Raw genomic sequence first — 20,105 nt, 5'->3', positions numbered from 1 at the left:
AAAAATGCTATACTCTTAATACTCTCAAAGCCTTTGGGATAGTTCAGAAGTCCCTGAATGTTGATAGAACTTCATAATTTTAAATTTCTTAAATTTAAACCCAGGCCACTGTTGGACTACCACAAGCATCTCTGAGCAGATCATTCTGGTTACTAGGTAGCATCTTCCATTCTCTTCCTCTGCCGTTCAGGCCAGTGCAGTAATGTTTGTGCAGGTGTGGGACTGTCTTCTCTCCATACCCAAGTCAAACTCCTCAGTTCTGTCAAAGTAACTAACTGTACCCGTGCCGAGAATTCTTTGCACCCTCAGTGACACAGCAGGGTTTTAGTGAAATGGTCCCTTTAGTTTTTCTTCTTTTATCACAGCCGTCTTAGCTTAGAACCCTGGCCTGAATCTCTAGGAACAAGGATGCATAAGAGGCTATTCTAACCCATGCTCAGAATTAGCCTGTCCCTCAGACACCGAGGCTAGTTGCCTATTTGGAGATAATTCTTCATGAATTTGGCATTTCTACACATACAGTGAGTGAAGCACTGACTGCCCTTTGTTCTGGGCTACCTCTTCGAGATGTTTGTTTGGCAAACACCCTTAGAAGACGGAAATAGTATCTGTCCATTATAAAAGGTTCAGACTCCCTAAAATAAAGGTTCCTATAATGCTACCCACTGCCTGTGGGGGTATTGGGACTCAGTAAACGAGTCTCTTCCTCCCTGCAATACTGATATTCTGGATGCTGCTAGTGCTGTCATAAACTCTCCTTCCTCTCTGACTCACGAGTCTCCTGTCTTCTACCAACATCCATGTGGCAGGCGAACTGTTAGCTTGCAAGTGGAGTACAGTCTCAGACCCTTTACAGTTCTTGACATTGCCTTACACCAGATGCCTGAGCTTGGCTCCTAAAAGCCTTTCTGTCCCTCATGTAAATACATCCTCAGTACATGGGCTCCACAGTGTTCCAGATAGACCTTTCCATGGCTTCATCTTAGAGTGAACAGAGCATAGGCTCAATACATGACCCCTACACAACTCTACAAGTGTGAATTGTTATCACAAGTCAGGCTCTTGGGGCACCTGGGTGGCTCAGTCAGTTAAGTGTCCGCCTTGGGCTCAGGTCATGATCCTGGGGTCCTGGGATCGAGCCTGCACCTGTTGGGGCTCCCTGCTCAGTGGGGAGTCTGCTTCTCCCCTCACTCGTGCTCCCTCTCACTCCCAAATAACTACAATCTTTAATAAAAAATAAGTCTGGCTCTTTTTCATATATGCTCATTACTACGCTCATAAAACTCTCCCTTGAAATACCCTTGGGCTTTATTCAGCCCGTGTATACTCCGTGTGTTCATGAAGCTTTTTCAGAGGACCCCTGCTGTGTAAGGTCTTACCCCTTTGCGTTCAACAAAACTTGAACTCCTAATTAAGGACTAAGTATTAGCTAATAACTAATGAAGGATAGTCAGAGAAAGGCAGGCAGGCACAAGGCAAATCCCCCTCCCCCAGGAAGAAACCACCCCTATAAGGACTCTGCACCGCCCTGGAAGGTGCCCTCCACCCTTTCCCATGTGAACACCTACCTGGAGCTCTTGGGCAAAAGCCTGATTGGGTGACAGACACGGGGAGGATTAAGCCGATCACAACAGCCTGCCAACAAGCCCACAAAAACCCCTAGACTTAGAAATCCTCTCGGGTCTCCTCCCTCTTCCAGAGCTTTGCCTGTTACTCAGTAAACTTTGCTTTACTGTTGCCCAGGAGGATCACCCAAGAAACTTTGCTCTGCTGCCCACCACTCTTGGTCTGGTCTTCCTCTTCATTCTTTATTCTTCCAAGTGGTGGGACCAAGAGCCACCCACGTACCGAAGAAAAAGAAATCCTGCAACATGACCAACAGCTACGGTGAACAGTCATTACTTAGTCTGCTGATCCCTAGATTCTCAAAGCTAAAGTCTTTGATTCAAAAAAATTAACATATGTAAGTGTTGTCTGAGCTTATTTCCTGGCTTGACATGGAAACTTCTGAAGGTCAGACATAAATGTGAAATGAAAACACCTATTTACTAATTAACCCAAATAGCATTCTTATCAATCGGATTCTAAAGAACATAAGCCTGTAACAGAAGAGGCTTAAGAGTATTTAAATTTCTGAGGCAGTTCCTGAAGCAGTTCTGCTGAAGGCCCAGCGTACCCCCGTCATAGTTCCTCCTTACCCTTCTTAGGAACAGCTCAGGATCTTTTCTTCTACACATTATTGGACATTTTCCTCTTCTCTCTTCTATTTCCAGGTATTATTTCCACTCTCTCTAACCCCAGTTATGGACTGAATTATTTCCCCTCACAAATTCATATGTTTAAGATGGGTGAGGGGATGCAGTAACTGGGTGATGGGCATTAAGGAGGGCACGTGATGTTACGAGCACTGGGTGTTACATGCAGCTGATGAATCACTAAATTCTGCCTCGGAAACTAATAATACACTTTTGTTAACTAAATTGAATTTAAATTAAAAATGTTCAAAATTCATATGTTTAAGCCTTGTCTAATCCCCAGCACCTCAGAATGTGACTAGGGGAAATTCATATGTTTAAGTCTTGTCTAATCCCCAGCACCTCAGAATGTGACTAGGGGATAGAGTCTTTAGAGGGGTGATTAAATCAAAATTAGGTCATTAGTGTGGGCCCGAATCCAATATGACTGGTGTCCTTATAGGAAGAGGAGATTTGGACAGACACAGGGAGCACAGCACAGGACCATAAAGATGGCCATCCAGAGGCCAAGGAGGGGGGCTTCAGAAGAATCCAACCCTGCCAACACCTTGATTTTGGACTTCTAGCCTCCAGATCTGTGAGAAAATCAATTTCTGGTTGTGTAAGCCACCCAGTTGGCGGTACTTCGTGGAGCAGCCCTTCCAAACTAGCACATCCACTCCTTCCCATCAGCTGTGCACCCGACCCGACAGTCTGGCTGTTTGCACCCTGCTCTTCCCTGGGACCTTCTATTTCCTCTGAGTCCCCATTTCAGTATTGGATTCAGCAAATCCTTTAAATTACAAATTATTTCTTTGAGGGCTTCGATGAATCATGTTCTTGAGGATTCCATTTCCAGCAGATTACCTCATCGTGCCACTTGAAATTGTGAGCATTAGCAGGCAAATCTTAACGTCGCTCACGTCTAGCAAGACTGGTTTTCTGTCACCGTCTTTCAAAATAAAGAGAAGGGCACTGGCTTAAGTGTACAACTCTGGATTCCGGCTCAGGTTGTGATCTCAAGGTTGTGAGACTGAGCCACGTTGGGCTCCACCACACGGGGCCCTTGCTCCAACACCGGTTGTGACAGGGAGTCCCCCTCTCTGTGCCCTTCCCCCGTGGCCCCTTCCCCACCGCCACTCTCAAGTGTGTGTGCGTGCTTTCTCTCTCAAAAAAAAAAAAAAAAAATTAGGGGCACCTGGGTGGCTCAGTCAGTTAGGCTTGTGCCTTGGTCCCAGATCATGGTCCCAGGGTCCTGGGATCGAGCCCCCACACCGGGCTCCCTGCACAGCAGGAGCCTGCTCCTGCTTTCTCTTGCTATCTCTCTCTCAAATAATAAAATCTTTAAAAATAATAATAATAATAATAATAAACAACTTAAAAAACTGCAACGTCCTTTAACTTCCTCAGGTATCCCCAGTCTGAAGGTACACATGGGGAAGCACATCAACACTGAGGATTCGAATTCCACTGGCTCACTCTTCCCCCTACTGATGCACAGAAGACATCAGTCCCATTTCAAAACTGTTTCTGGGAAGCCCTAGGGCCTGTGTGAAAGTGGCAGCGGGGCCTTGCTGTGGGAAGCTTTCCTGTGGCCCCAGGCCTCTGCAGGATGGGCCCCAGCGGGTTGGGGGTGCACAGTGGCTTCACCTGACTCCTGAAGCACGAGTGAAAACCCTGGCTGTTTCTGTACAGCTGCAGTCCCAGCCGTAGGATAACCAACCTAACGCTGGGAGCTTTATGTTAAGGCTTATTGTCCTTTAAAAAAGAACCAACACGGGACGCCTGGGTGGCTCAGTGGTTGAGCATCTGCCTTTGGCTCAGGTCATGATTCCGGAGTGCTAGGATCGAGTCCCATATCTGGCTCCCCACAGGGAGCCTGCTTCTCCCTCTGCCTGTGTCTCTGCCTCTCTCTGTGTCTCTCATGAATGAATAAATAAAATATTTTTTTAAATAAAAATTAAAAAAAAATAAAAAGAACCAACACGACGCCTGTGGTTAGTGGAGACATTGAATGCGTGACGTGAAGCACTTGCATCCCCTCATTGCTGCAGTGACCGTTTACTGAGTTCGAGTCTACTTGCTGGGGCAGCGATGAGGACAGCCCCGGCCTGTGGAGTCAGCCAGTGAATTCAGGTCCCTGATACCAGCGCACATCCACAGTCCAGCACCTTGGTTTCCATCAGGTGTTCTGACATTCTGAGCTAAAGAGTTGTGACCTTCAGCAGCATAAATCATGGGGAGGGAAGGGGAGGCTGTTGGGTATTTTCTCTTTCCTAATGAAAGTAGCTGTAAAAAAGAAAAAAAAAAAAGGAGAGTCAAGATAAAAGGTGCTGTGACCTGGGGCTAGATTTCAGATTGAGTCTCTCACTCTAACTGATGCCATTTATACTCCATGCAGCCCCTTCCGTAGACCTCAGACCCTAGGACACTGCAGACGGAGTTACTTCCTAATGCATTTTATGGCATTTGGAAGCCCTCCAGTGGCCAAATACTGTACTTAAAAAAAAAATCCATTTGCTGTGCTGAAGTATTTAGGTGTGAAATGTACTCATGTTTGCAACTTACTTTGAAATCTGTCAAAAAATTAAGATGAATTAATGTATGGATAGATAAATAGATCTCAACATAGATACTAGATACGTGATTGAGCAAAAATAACAATGCTAATTATAGAATGCAGGTGACACATATGGGTCACTACATAATCTTTTAATTTCTCTGTGTTGGAACATTATATAAAATATTGAACAAAATCTCTTGGCTAGACTCTGAATATTTGTATCTTGTAGTTGACATTATTCTATTAGAATTTTTAGACATTTAAGCATCTCAGTAGAATTGTCTTCATTAATGGACATGCATCAATTTTTCCTAACAGGATTAATTTCTAAATGTTTAAAAAGCACTTCTAGGTTTCTTTTGAGAAAGTTTATACCTCACACTTGTGAGAATGGCTAAAACCAAAAACACTGGAAATAAATGTTGCCGAGGATTTGGAGAAAAAGGAATTTCTGTTAGTGAAAATGCAACCTGAAAACTGTGGAAAATAGTCTGGAGTTTCCTTTAAAAAAATTTTTTTTAAAGATTATATTTATTTATTTGACAGAGCAAGCGAGAGAGCACAAGCAGGGGGAGCAGCAGGCAGAGGGGGAAGAGAAGCAGTCTCCCCACAGAGCAAGGAGCCTCATCGCAGGGCCCTGAGATCATGACCTGAGCCAAAGGCAGACATTTAACCGACTGAGCCACCCAGGTGCCCCACCTCAAAAAAAAATTTTTTAATGATCCTGTAATTCCACTAATGGGTAATTAACCAAAGAATATAAAAAACAATGATTTGAAAAGATAATGCACCCTGATGTTTACAGCAGCATTATTTACAATAGCCAAAATATGGAAGCAATGGACCAAGTGTCCATTGATAGATGAGTGGATAAAGAAGATATGATGTATAAAAAAAAATGGAGTATCACTCAGCCAAAAGTGATATTCATTCAGAAGAATGAAATCCTACCATTCGTGACAACATGAATATGTCTAGTAGATATTATGCTAAGTGAAGTAAGTCAGAGAAAGACATATTTACTGTATGATTTCACTCATATGTGGAACCTAAGAAACAAAACGAATAAAAAAGACAAAAGCACATATTCTTAAATACAGAGAACAAACTGGTGGTTACTAAAGGAGAAGGGTGAGATGGGTGAAATAGGTGAAGGGGATTAAGAGCCCACTTACATGGTGAGCACTGAGTAATGTATAGAATTGTTGCATGACTATATTGTACACCTGAAACTAATGTAACACTGTACATTCATTATACTGGAATTTTAAAAATAAATGTTTACATCCTTAGAATATCTATTTTACATACTCAGGATATTGCTAGCAAGTTAACTAGATTACCTTAATTTTTTTTTTCTTTTTAATCAGAGAAGCAGTTGTTTGACAGTTTGACAATTGGTCAGGCTTCGATGCAGAGAATAAAATCCACCCTTGAGTAATTTAAGCAAAAAGGGATTTATTGCATTGTATATTACAAATGGCAAGGTTGGGGACACCTGAGTGGCTCAGCAGTTGAGCGTCTGCCTTTGGCTCAGGTCGTGATTCTGGGGTCTCAGGATCAAGTCCCACATGGAGCTCCCTGCATGGCGCCTGCTTCTCCCTCTGCCTGTGTCTCTGCCTCTCTCTCTCTCTCTCTCTCTCTCTCTCTCTCTGTTTATCTCATGAATAAATAAAATCTTTAAAAGAAGTAGGTGGCAACATCTATGAAGCTTTTTTTTTAAATATTTTATTTATTTATTCATGAGAGAGAGAGAGGCAGAGACACAGGCAGAGGGAGAAGCAGGCTCCACGCAGGGAGCCCGACGTGGGACTCGATCCTGGGTCTCCAGGATCACGCCCTGGGCTGACGGCAGATGCTCTATTGCTGAGCCACCCGGGCGTCCCTTTGAAGCATTCTTGCCCCCAAACAGCAATCCTGAATCTGAGAGCCTCCAGATCCAACACCAAGTTTACAAAAAAATAGAGGGATAGAAGCACACGTTCACACCACCACAGGGATGCGGCCAGGGCAATCCAGAGTGTGGGAAACTCTACAGGACAAATGACAGATTCCTCAATAAATAAATGGCAAGAAAAAAAGGGAAGGGAACACAAAATTAAAAGATCTAAAAGACAGGTGAACGCAGCATGGGGCTGGATTCAAGCAAACCAGTTGTCAAACATTTTATGAGACTCAAATCTGAACACATACTTGAATAACTGATCACATTGTTAATTTTTCAGATGCACAATGGTGTTTTAGTTATGTCAACAGTCACTCCAATTACTTTTACAATAAGCTCTTTGTTTTTTGATTGTTGTATATTGTTTCTTTCATAACTAACATATGGCTCTGTGTCTTATGCCAGAAAGCAAGCTTCGGGTGCTGGGCATTTTACATGTTAAATAATCGACTCCTTGTAACAGTGCCGTGAGGATCAGTTACAGTGTTCCCCGAGAGACGCATCCATCATGGCCTTTCTGGAAGTGGAGAAAAACAAATGTCTATTTTTTAAAGAGATTTATTTATCTGTTTGAGAGAGGGGGGGGGAGCGCACGCGTGGAGGGGAGGGTCAGAGGCAGAGGGGGAGCAGGCTCCTGGCTGAGCGGGGCGCCCTACCCCCGAGGTCATGACCTGGGCCCAAGGCAGGCGCCCGACCACCGAGCTGCCCTGGAGCCGTCAAATGTCTATTTTTTTTTTTTTAAGATTTTATTTTATTCATGAGAGACAGAGAGAGAGAGAGGCAGAGACACAGGCAGAGGGCGAAGTAGGCTCCTGTGCAGGCTCCACACAGGCAGCCCCACGACGTGGGACTCGCTCCCGGGTCTCCAGGATCGCTCCCTGGGCCAAAGACAGGTGCTAAACCGCTGCGCCACCCAGGGATCCCCTTTGTCTCATTTTAAAGATAATAAAACCCCAGAGCCCATCCCTATCCAGGGGAGGTAAGTGTGAGAAGCGCACTGAGATCCTGCTGTTACCGCCCCAGCCAAGGGGGGGACACTCGGGCTATGGGCCCCCAATGCTAGCTGGCTGCAGTCCTGCACTGTCCTCGGGGGAGAAACGGTGGAGGGCACAGTGCTCTGACCCCCCCCCCCCCCCCGCCCCAGGCTCAGCAGCACCGACAAGATAGTATTCTATACTTTCTCCTTGTTGGGGGTGGGGAGAGGCTAATAATTTTTTAAAAGTTTCAGAAACACTGGCTTCGATTTCACTTTTTTCTCAGTTAGCTTCCTTCCTCCCTCCCTCCTTCCCTTCCCCCCTTCCCCCTTCCTCCCTTCCTTCCCCCTTTCCCCCTTCCTCCCTTCCTCCCTTCCTTCCCCCCTTCCTCCCTCCCACCCTTCCTTCCTCCCTCCCTCCCTCCCTCCCTCCCTCTACCCTGGGCAGGGCTCAGACTCGGGACCCTGAGATCCAGAGCCGCGCACTCCCCCCACAGGGCCAGCCAGGCCCGCCTAGATTACGGTTCACATTCTTGGAAATGGACATCATCACGTTTACTTTTTAAATTTAGTTAATTTAAAAATCTTTTTTTTTCTTGTGAACGCAACATCCTTCTCCCCCAGATTTCAAAGAGCTTATAAAAATCAAAATGCTACCTTGCTTTCCTAAGGATAATCCACCAAATGCCACTGTCCTCAAGGAAAACTGCGGCACCTCTGCCTAATGGAAAATTGGTAACTAGTTGGGTAAAGGGGTGTCCGAGAACCCCCCCCCCCCCCGGGAACTGCAGCTGCTCCACCAGTGGGCTTATTAGCTGGTCATCACTGGGCTCTACTGACCTTTGTGCCTCGTAAATCATCTTAACCCCTTGGGAGGTGACCGTGCAGGTGAGTGTCCCCTGCGGCCAGGGCCGCCCCCTGCTGGTCCCTGAAGCTGGTGTAGGGATTGGGGTCCCAAGAAGGCGCCCCCCTGCGGGGGGTTATTGCAGCGCCCGCGCCCACGGCCAGGGGAGAGAGTGGGGCTGGGCTCCCAGAGGCCTGCGGGGGCCGGGAGGGGGATCTCCGAACAGCTGCACCTACCTTAAGATCTCGTTTTCAGGTCCTCGCTGCACCCGGCGCGGGGCCGGGACTCGCAGCCCCGGGGTCCAGTCGCGAGCCCTGGCCCAGCCGGCCTCGGCCCAACACAGCTCGGCCTGAGCGGCTCGGCGGCGGCGGCGGCGGCGGCCCGGAGGCCCGGGAGGAGCCGGGAGGAGCCGGGAGATGGGACCCGGGAGCCGGGACCTGGGAGCCGGGAGCCGGGAGCCGGGGGCGCGGCTGGTGCCGGAGCTGGGGGGAGCCGGGGGGCGGGGCCGGGCCGAGCGGGAGCCGCGGGAGCCGCAGCGGCCACGGCGAGGTCCACCCGCACGTGCGCACCTGCAGGCGGTGGGCGGCGGCCCTCGGGGCGGAGCCCAGGTGGCCCCCGGGTGTCGGGGGGGGCGGGAGGCTGGGGCGGCCCCGGGGCCTCCAGGCCAAGGCCCCCGGCTCGCGGCTGGGCTCCCGGGCCCCCGCCCCCCCCCGCCTTCATCCCGCAGAACCGCACCCCGACTTCCCCACAAGGGGTTAAGGACGGCCCCCCCCAGCCCCCACCCCCCACCCCCGCCCCGCCCCCACCCCCCACCCCGCCCGGGAGCCGCGGCCTGCGCCCGCAGGAGCTCGGGGCGTGTTTGCCGGCCGGTCCTCAAGATCCTCCTTGTCCTCAGGCACAGGACAAAGGCAAGGACCGCATTTTTCTCTAAGATTTTATTTTATTCATGAGAAACACAGAGAGGCCGAGAGACCCGGGCAGAGGGGGAAGCGGGGCTCGATCCCGACACCCGGGGCCACGCCCTGGGCCGCAGGCAGCGCCGCTCCTGGCAAGGCTTTAGGATGACGAGGAAGACCTGTGTCCGAGATGATCAGGGTGCTGGGGCCCCGCAAGGATTTAGGCAAGTTAATCAGAGACAAGCCTGAGTCTGCTCGAAGGCTACAGGCGCCCTAGGACCGCTCGTGCCGCCTGCGAGTGGGCCCCCACCTGGGCCCCCGCGGCTGCAGCGCCCCCCCAGGCGCACGGGCTGTGGGCTCCGGGCGCGCAGGGCCTCGGGGCGCCTCGGGCTGGCTCTGCCGCCCCCGCCTGGCGACCGGGGGAACAGCCGACGTTCCAGCGCCTGCAGCCACCACAAAGGCTCTACTTAAGATCCTTTGTCAAAGAATGCAACTTTCAGAAATCTTCGTTCCTAAGCGAATTCACATGAAAGTATAGACAGAAAACTCCTACATACGCATTACAGTTTACTCCCACTACAGGGAAATGGATAGTGACAGGTGGAACAGTAACAGAACAATGGGCAGCTCGCCTTAGGTTGAAAAGATGGTAAGAATACTTTGTCCTGCTGATTGACTAGCAATAGGAAATTCCCTATAAACTGCATTTCACTTCTGAAATAATGAAATGTGCATATATAGAATTTTAATTTTTAAAAATTTTTCTAATGTTTATCTCGGCTAATCTCTATTATCTTTCACATTATGACATGTAATATACCTAGATTGGTATTTTAAATATTTTGCATAGAAGCTGCATGAAACTGTTATTGTGTGCTTACTTTAAATACAATGAGAAATGCCGAATACTTAGGTTTTATGTTTAATAGTGTATTATTGGGATCCCTGGGTGGCTCAGCGGTTTAGCGCCTGCCTTCCCATATCGGACTCCCTGCATGGAGCCTGCTTCTCCCTCTGCCTGTGTCTCTGCTTCTCTCCCTCTCTCTGTGTCTTTCATGAATAAATAAATAAAAATCTTAAAAAACACAGTATATTAAATACTTTTTCACATTTAGTATTAGAAGATATTGGAAATATTCTAATAAGTTAAAAACAAAGCTAAAACTTAGAAGGCACAATACTTTAAAAAATCACAGAGGTATAGCTGATCTGCACATTTGTGTACCCAAAGAATTTTTCAATCAGAAAAAAATAAAATATTGAGGGGCAAGGTGGGCAACATGGGTGAAGGGGGTCAGTAGTCCAAACTTCCAGGTATAATGAACAAGCCAGGGAGATGTACTGTGCAGTGACTGTAGTTGATAATACTGTATTGCATATTTAAGAGTTGCTAAGAGAGTGGATCTTGAAAGTTCTCACTGCAAAAAAAAAAAAAGTTACTATGGAAAAAAATAAAAGAATTAATGATAAAAGAAAAACAGTATTTTAAGATTTTTTTTTTTTTAGTATTTTAAGAAATTTAGAATTGTTTTCCTGTTTGGCTATTTGGGGCTAACTCCGTGGTAGCTAAAGAATGTTTTTGCTTTTTTAAAAAAACATTTTATTTGAGAGCAAGAGCACAGGGCACAGGAGCAGCAGACTCCCCGCTGAGCAGGGAGCCATCAGGGGGCTTGATCCCAGGCTCCTGGGATCCCGACCTGAACGGAAGGCAGACGCTGAACTGAGCCTCCCGGGCGCCCCTAGAGGGTATGTTCTTGTTGAGCCAGAAGCACATTCTCAAGTCACAAATGCTATGACATTAGGTCAGGATAGCGGTTACCTACCCCGTGCTATCTCTAAAAAATGTAAAACGACTGGAATCTTTGGAATTCCCTTCCCCCACTAATTCAGCAAAGCCCAGATTTGTTGTAGGTAGAACACGGAGACACGCCCTTCAGAGTCACACAAGATAGCTGCTTTCCACTGGTTAAATTATCTGATGTGCACATCTTCTGAGATTTGTGCACCTTCAAAGGCAAATAACTAAGGAAACAGATTGGAGCAAATCTGTTAAAAAAAAATACAGTTCATATTCAAAACTACATCTGCTTTGCATTTTTAGCAAATATGCAAGGGCTTCCTACTGAGTGGTTATGTGCCAAAATCTTAGTTTAAAGCTTTTGCAATTCTCCATCTGCCAGAATGAAAATGTGAGCTTCTGGCCTTTAAGAGCTGTGTAACAAAGATCCAGTATTAGAGAATATTTAAAAACTGAAATTGATCACATTTCATTATTTAGAAAGCTATCAGTAGAATCTTGGGGCACCTGGCTGGCTCCATTGGTAGAGCGTGCAACTCCGGATTTCAGGGTTGTGAGTTCAAGTGCCATGTTGGACACAGAGCTTACTTAAAAAATAATAAAAAAGGAAAGCTATTAATAGAATCTGAATTTTAGATATCCAGAGTAACGTCACTAAAAGCAGGTATTGAGATATCTAAGAAAACAACAGCAAGAACTTTTCCCAAATTAGCACAATAGTGCTTTAATTCAATTTAATCCTATATTTAGGATTAAACTAGAATGATTTCATGGATTGTAATCAAGAGTACCAAATACGTATTTCAACAAAAATATTACAATCAGCATACATTTTAGGGCTCAATATAATTAAGATGGCATTCTTTATTTGAGTCTCTCTCAAAAGCTTCAGATTGCAAATTGCAATCATTCTTTTTATTGCTCCCCTTCACATTTGGCACAAAACTTTTTTTGGTTTAATTATGAAAAAAAATCTTTAACGTATACGTATAGATGTCTTCAGAACAGAGCCAGCTATTCAGTTTGGACACTATGGATATATTTTTGGAAAAGCACTCCCAGTGAGTGGATGATGTCTTTGACCACTCTCCGAGCTGGCTCCAGGAGCAGGGACAAGTAGATGAACAATCTATTATTAAGCTTCGCTCCATGAGTGTATTTATGTGAATGCTTTAAATTGTGTCAAGAGGTACGAAGTTTGAAAATACAAAGACTTATAATAGAAGGGTGGTTGGGAATGTAAATCAAAATCAGGTGTGGATTAGCTATCTTAACATGTGCTATGGTTTTGGATTCAATTCACCTATTCAACTGACATTTATTTTCTCCTCTGTCAGGACAACGTTCAAGAAAACATATATTCAAAATTAGTTCTACTTTGCATATATATATATATATATATACACACACACACACACACCAAAATTAGTTCTACTATGCATATATATATATATATATATATACACACACACACACACACCAAAATTTTCACTAAATATGATCATTTCTCTCAAGGGGCTAGGTTAGTAGAGCAGGAAGTCTAACCAAGTACACTAAAAAATAAATGGGGTACAGTGTAGACAGACACAAAGAGAATACGGCTGATTGACTTGGTGTGGGAAACAGAATGAGATGAAGGGCTTAATGGAAGATGCAACACTTGAATCAGTTGTGATAGATGAGTAGGGCTCACCAGAACAAGGACAAAAGTAGGGTGTTCAAGACAGAGGGTATAGTAGGAGTACGGAATGGGGGCTCAGGGAATTTTAAGTACAGGTGACCCTGTACAACACGGAAGTTAGGGCCCCCTGTGCAGTCAAATATCTTCTTAGAACTTTGACTTAACTACTACTAGCCTACTGTTGGAAGTCTTACTGCTAACATAAAGTCTGTTGACATATATTTTCTGTATGTATTAGATACAGTATTTTTTTAAAGACTATTTGAGAAAGAGAGAGGAAGCATGAGAGCAGGGGGAAGAGGCTCAGGAAGAAGCAGACTCCCTGCTGAGCAGGGGACCCAACACGAAGCTCAATCTCAGGACCCCGAGATTATGACCTGAGCCGAAGGCAGGTGCCCAACTGACTGAGCCCTAGATACAATATTCTTACAATAAAGTAAGCTAGAGAAAAGATGATTAAGAAAATTAGGGACGCCTGGGTGGTTCAGTGGTTGAACGTCTACCTTCGACTCAGGGTGTGATCCCAGGATCGAGTCCTGCATCTGGCTCCCTGCACGGAGCCTGCTTCTCCCTCTGCCTGTGTCTCTGCCTCTCCCTCTCTCTGTGTCTCTCATGAGTAAATAAATAAAAATCTTTAAAAATAAAAAATCATCAACACGGAGCACCTGGGAGTGAGAGGCACAGGCTTCCAGTTATGGAAGGAATAAGTCACGGGGATGACAGGTATAGCCTAGGGAACAGAGCCAATGGTAATGTAATAGCATTCACTGCATGGTGAAGATGGTAGCTAGAACTGTGGTGAGCACAGCGTAACCAGAGAGTTGTTGAATCACTATGTCATACACCTGAAACTAATGTAACATTATGTGTCAACTAAACTTCAATAAAAAATTGAAAAAAAATTTTAACAGTGAAAATCCTAAGGAACATACATGTACAGTACTGTACCGCCTGTAGTGAAAAAAATCATATTGGGGCATCTGGGTGGCTCAGTTAAGCATCCGACTCTTGGTTTTGGCTCAGGTTGTGATCTCAGGTGGTGAGACTGAACCCCACATTGGGCTCCAGGTTCAGAGCCAGAGTCTGCTACAGTTTCTCTCTCCCTTTTCCTCTGCCCCTCCCTCTGCAGGCTCTTGTGCAACCAATCAATCTTTAAAAAAAAAAAAAAATCACGTATAGGTGGACCTGTTTCAAATCCTTCTTGTTCGAGGGTCAACCACAGTTCATTATGACCAGAGCGCAGACATAAAGCGTAGGTTAAGACTACAACAGGCAGCAGCAGACAGATCTTGGATGGGGTCTTGCATCATCTGCTAGGTTAAGCTTGATCCCGTGAGCCTGGCTCTCCAGTTTCGTTATGCACCACAGTCATCTATGGTGCTTGTCCAAAACATTCTTTTTTTTAAAAGTTTTATTTATTTAAGTAATCTTTATACCCCATGTGGGGCTTTGAACTCACGACCTCAGTATCAAGAGTCACCTGCTCTTCCGACTGAGCCAGCGATGTTTGTTAGGTGTTTTACTGGATCTCAGTAGGCGAGCTGAGAAGGCTGCCTAGGGCTGACTCAAGTATTAGAATTATGAAGTCGTGTTTTTGCAGAGGCGCTCTCTATTCTTTTAAGAATTGAAGCCCCATTCACACTCATAACATAAGGACTTAAAGAGCCAGCAGGAAGGCAAACACTAATTTGCTAGGAATGAGGAATGAAAAACTAAGACAGGTTGGCACTGTAAAATTGTTTTTGTTTTTTTAATGGCAGGTCAAATATCCTGAAACATACATGTGTTTTGATAGTCTTCTAATCCCACTTGAGTTCAAATATTAAAGTAACACACACAAGCTAAGAGAATTCAATATTGTTCCAAGGCACTTACTGAATCTCCATGACTAGATGAAAACAAGGACAATTAGGATAGACAATTAGACAGTATATAATATAAAAATAACTTTTTGCTTACAATTTACAAAATGTATTATTATTACAATCTTTGATCTCTGATAACCTGCAATGCTGGCTGCATGAATCCAGCAATTTTAAAATTCAGAAACTATTTTCTAAAACTTCAGGGCAAATAATTTACAAATAAGGTACACAAAGATTTAGACCATGCAGAAATTTCTTACATCTTCTGTTAATAATATTTTATGACTGCAACTTTATCAAATTATATACCTACTTGCCCTGTACATATACAAAATAATGCATACATGATAAAACATTAGCAAAAGAGTAGTCCTTAAACTCAATTTATCATAAAAGTATTACTATATTAACATGTCTACAAGCAGCGTGTAACAGGGTTAAGAGACATTAAGGCAATAATACTTGAAGTTACAAAATAAACCATATGTAATACTTTTTCCTAAGTGTAGTATAAGGCAGGTAGATGGTCCCAGCAAAAAAATACGAAGGTAACAATCTACGCTGCTGTTAGTCCCACATTTTTAAGATGGAATACTATAAATCTGGCTTTCGGTGGCACTTGAATTTTCCAGTATAATTTAAAGTGTCTTTTAGCTCCCTGAATCATGTCCATTCTGAAGGTGGATCTCTTGGTCCTTTGGGTTTCCCACAGCGATTACGAAAACCTGTAATCACAATACCATAGTAGCTGGTCAGATTCCAGGATGTATTATAGTTTACTAAAAATTCTTAATTTGCTTTAGGTATTTCATTTAAGAACCTGAATAAATCATAGCACAAAGTTTGATAAACTTTGCCTTAAGGAAAGCCTGAAATGATGGCAAATAACCTTTTCTCATTCTTGCCAGCATTAACTACATAATTAAAGCTTTAAAATTACTGAGCAAACAAATTACCAATATCTGTGGCCTCTGTTGGACTTTCTGATATCTGATCTTTCTGGTTACTGAAAATGGCTGGACATTCTGTACAAGTTTCTGTGTGAATACCTCCTGATGGATGATCTAAAATGCGAAATAAAGCCATTGTTAATCACCATCATGTGTAGCATCATATGTAAAATCCTCTAATCGTTTTAATGTCTGTATTAAGTTAAAAGAGCAAGTTTTCTCTCTTGGGCATCATAATTTCAGAGGCCCAGATACATATAAATGTAATGGTAGTGAACATAGGAAAATCATGTTAGGTGTTCCTGAGGGGACCTAGAAATCTTCACGCAATGTATGCATTCTCCTTATGCTCTTAACTTTACTTAATAAACCTCAATATTGCCATTTTATGTTTCCTTAAAGTAGTTACAGTGTGTGCTAAGGCAATAATTGCAAGTGAATGTCTTTATATGGAAATCAATGACAATCAAGTTCATAGTTAATGGACTACTGGCTTCTATTTTTTTTTTAAAGTTTTACATCACTGAAATTTTAGTTTACTTATTTAATTACCAATGCATAAGATTAGTAACAAAAGAAATTTTGTTAAAGAAACGTTTATGGAAACTTGGAATACAAGTCAAAGAATATATGATCCTTGTCCTTAAAATGCTTATAGTTTAGACAGGGGTCAGCAAACTTTTTCTATAAAGGGCTAGAAAATAAATATTTTAGGCTTTACAAGCCACATACAGTCTCTGTCACATATTCTTCATTGACTTTTTGGTTGTTTTTAAACACCTTTTTTTTTTTTTTTTTTAAGTAAGCTCTACACCCAATGTGGGGCTTGAACTCACGGCTCTGAGATCAAGAGTCACATGCTCTACAGAACGAGCCAGCCAGAGGCCCCTAAACAACTCTTTAAAAACGTAGAAGTTAATTGTTCAGCTCAAGATCAGAACAAAAACAAGCCAAGGCCTAGTCTAGTAGGAGAGACCGACAAGCACATTATTATTATACTGATGTGGTAAGTCTTACAGTTAAATGATGCAGAGTGCAATGGGGACTGAGGGGAGAGGCAGGGAGGTGAAACTACTGGTTTCAGGACTGGCTTCTACTAGGCAAAACTGATGATCTACTGAAAAGGCTTCAATTTTCTCAGTGAAGTAAAAGGTCACCTACTGAGTAAGTCAGTAGGACTGACAATTTCAGAAGAAATTAGAGATTTCTTATGTACGTATTTATATTTATTTAATTCAGGGGTGTGGGGGTGTGGGCAGCAAAGCAAAGTTTAATGAGGCATAGTACAAAGCTCCCGATGAGGGAAGGGACCCCTGAGGGTTGCCCAGAAGAAATTAAAGATTTGGAAAATGCAAGAAAAACAAAAAGGATACCAACTAGAGTATATGAGATAACCAAGCAAAGCTAAGAGCTCAACTATGGATAGACTCAGAATTGTAGGCTCAATCTATGAAACGGAGTGAGGTTCTCAGCAGTATTCAGGAGTTTCAAGGGATAAAATGGTATGAGAGGGAGGAGCAAGAATGGGAGGGTAATTTCAAGCATGACAAGAGTAATGGAGGTCGGTGCCTACACTGGCTGGAGAAGAGAAACGGGAAAGGAGTTAGCGTGCAGTAAGAAATAAAGGGCCCATGGATCCAGCAATAGCGACAGAAGTAACAGAATAAAAACAGTAACAGTAACAGGCCTGCTTCCATCCGAGTGCCTCCCGTCATTTGCGGAGCACAGAGCTGATAGTCCACGAATGGGATCTGATTAACTCCTCACAGCAGTGCTCTAGGGTTGGTGCTGTTATTACCTCCATTTGATGGAGAAAAAAACCGAGGCTAAGATTAAGTGACTTGCCCGAAGTCACATAGTAATTAAGTAATATGGTAAAAATGAAATTCCAGACCAGATGGGTTTGACTCTAAAGCTGCTGTTTCTTTCCTTAAGTTGCCTCAGAAAAGTAGACAAAGAGTAATGAGAATTTATGAGAGGGAATGGAGCCGCGTCAAACAAAGATGCAGGGAGGGGGGCTAGAGCAGAGGGCCGATCAACTCGGGGAATTCATCAGTCTGGCTAGGATGTTTGATGAGCTGCTTTCATGGTCACTGATATATAGGAATTAATAATAACTTGATGTATTCTACCATTTTGGTATAAGAAATGTGGCAGAACAATTTTCTCATTTGGCATTCTAACTGGGCTGAGCTACACAATCTTATTGGTCCTTCACGAAGGCAGAAGTCCTAGAAGGGAAAATTTTAAAACAACTGACTTTTAGGGACCTCATTCAATAATCTGGTGAATTTGGGACATTTATTCAAATCACTGTCTGATCTAGATTCTAAGTGTTTATTTGATGCACAGCAGAAAATAAAACAGAAAAATATTTTTAAAATATTTTCTTTCCCATTAGCCTGTAACTACCCTTAGTAAATGCTGTTACTTTCCAGATTTATCTGGATATATTATCCAGATAATAGTATCTGATACAGTAAGTTGGAAGAATTATGCTACATAGTTCAGGTTCTAGAAGTGCCCTTCACATTCTCACATACAGAATGGGACATGCTATTTTATGGAAATTAATCAATATAATCTATAACAAAAATCTAACTTACCACATTTTTAAGTTAGAGCAAACTCTACTTACCACATTTTTCACTTCCAGGGGTTATCAAGCCCTATAAGGAAGATATTTAATAGCTATTAAAATATATCCCATTTGTAACAAAGAACAGAAAAATCTGAGTACATATCCCAAGAAATCAGGATCTATTAAGATTCTCAGTGTCAAAGGGAAAGAAAACAATGATATTTTCAATTAGGCTCTAAATGTTATGGTATTTTATACTGGGAATAAAAAGACAGGTAAACTACTTTTTCCTTCTGGATGGAAACTGAAAACGCAGGAGCTACTACACAAAGAAACACACAACTCTATTTTGCCAGTCCTCTACCATATTCATCAAATTATGACATCGTAAGACATAACACCATGAGTATAGGTTACCACTATTTTATGTGCCAAGGAAAGTATATTATGTTTCTTGATCAATTGTAAGATGTGCCCTAATTTGGGGGACACTAAGATATGGGGGAAATATGAAAAATAATAATGTCGATGAAAAATGGTATTTCCCATGACTAATATATTTAGCTACCAAACATTTCCTGACTGTGAGAGGAAACCTCTTATGACCAGACAAACCGAAGGATGGGACTATGTAGTTAGTGTTGCAATCTAAGACAGTATTATGACCCTGAAAATGTAGCTTCTGTTCTATTCACACCTCCAAAATGATTCAAAATGTGGCATAATTTACAAATTTCGAAAAGGGTCCAGGAAAATGACACCCTGAAGTGATAGTCATATATATATCATGTTGCCCTTTTAAAAAATTTCATGTCTCACATTTCATATAGGCTTTTCATCTGAAATCTTTAGCATCAGAAATGCTGATCAAAAATGATAATTAGCAGTCTTAAGGTTACAGTTATTGTAACAAAGATAAATTGACAAAAGAGCAAAAATACTGAGTTACAGCCGTTCCCATCCCAAAAGGACTCACTTCAGGTATTTTTTGTTCAGAATGTTCCTGACTTTGAAGTTCACTCCATTCAGATCTTACAGGTATATCTGAGAAAAATGAAATCTTACAATTAATATTCTTAATTCTTGCATTTCTTGCATTACAGTGAGATACAAAAACAGACCCTAGAGACTTTTTAGAAACTATCACTTCTATAAAATATTCTCTTATTTATTAAGTCAAGAAAATCCCTTTAAATTTCATTCCTTAAAAATTTCAAGAATTCAGTTATCGATTTATTACATCATTATAAGCTCCCTGTAATCTATATCTGTGACAGACTTAGATATATTCATTTAGTAGTACTGAAGTATATGGCTTCACTGTTTTTAACATTCTTAAAATCTGTTAAAATATAATATTGGTAAAATGTAACTCAGATAAGACTGAGTGGGGAGGGACCCCACGGAGCGAGCCTAAGACACTATAAATCTAACAAAGCTGTTTCTGTACTCTTTTAAGAAGAGACAGAAGAGAAATATATTATCAAGGCTTTGGAATATAATCACTTTTTCCCAGTTCTCACAGATACTCATGTGGCCTAAAATCTCCCTCAATTAACACCAACTGAATTGATGCCCACCTACAACCCAAGTTAAATATTTATTTGCCTAAACTGGCACCCAGTGAAACTATGCCTTTTCATATATATTGCTATTTTTAGTGAATGAAAAGATACCAACTTGCGAAAACAATTATAACTGAACTGCCATTTTTAGCAATCTTAGCAAATAAAAAATACCACTTTAAAGTATTTTTCAAAAAAATAAAAGTATTT

General features: G+C 42.9%; 2 protein-coding genes across 7 annotated transcripts in view; both read right to left on the bottom strand.

The window, feature by feature from the left end:
• Nucleotides 1–4,226: 4,226 nt before the first annotated feature.
• LOC121501764 (basic proline-rich protein-like) lies at nt 4,227–9,552 on the bottom strand. 3 transcript variants are annotated; one of them, XM_041774149.1, is made up of 2 exons: nt 8,796–9,552; nt 4,227–4,523 (listed from the first exon to the last, which is right to left on the bottom strand). In XM_041774149.1, the coding sequence occupies exon 1, from the start codon at nt 9,277–9,279 to the stop codon at nt 8,797–8,799; it is 483 nt and encodes a 160-aa protein (XP_041630083.1). In that variant the 5' UTR covers nt 9,280–9,552; the 3' UTR covers nt 4,227–4,523; nt 8,796. The 3 variants fall into 3 exon arrangements, with proteins under 3 accessions (XP_041630083.1, XP_041630084.1, XP_041630085.1); XM_041774150.1 differs by lacking the exon at nt 4,227–4,523 and adding an exon at nt 6,585–7,259; XM_041774151.1 differs by lacking the exon at nt 4,227–4,523 and adding an exon at nt 8,170–8,436.
• A 5,118-nt stretch (nt 9,553–14,670) lies between these two features.
• Nucleotides 14,671–20,105, bottom strand: part of PTPN12 (protein tyrosine phosphatase non-receptor type 12) — an 85,450-nt gene continuing 80,015 nt past the window's right edge. For 3 of the 4 annotated variants that reach the window (XM_041774145.1, XM_041774144.1, XM_041774146.1), the window contains exons 15-18: nt 19,307–19,374; nt 18,388–18,418; nt 15,756–15,863; nt 14,671–15,524 (exon numbers count right to left, since the gene is read on the bottom strand). In XM_041774145.1, coding sequence (XP_041630079.1) covers nt 15,463–15,524; nt 15,756–15,863; nt 18,388–18,418; nt 19,307–19,374 — 269 coding nt within the window. In that variant the 3' untranslated portion in view covers nt 14,671–15,462. The remainder of the gene's footprint in view (nt 15,525–15,755; nt 15,864–18,387; nt 18,419–19,306; nt 19,375–20,105) is intronic. The other variant, XM_041774148.1, reaches the window with a different exon arrangement.

This window comes from Vulpes lagopus, chromosome 11, assembly GCF_018345385.1.
Source record: "Vulpes lagopus strain Blue_001 chromosome 11, ASM1834538v1, whole genome shotgun sequence".
Lineage (NCBI taxonomy): Eukaryota > Metazoa > Chordata > Mammalia > Carnivora > Canidae > Vulpes > Vulpes lagopus.
This window is presented reverse-complemented; position numbering and strand designations above follow the sequence as displayed.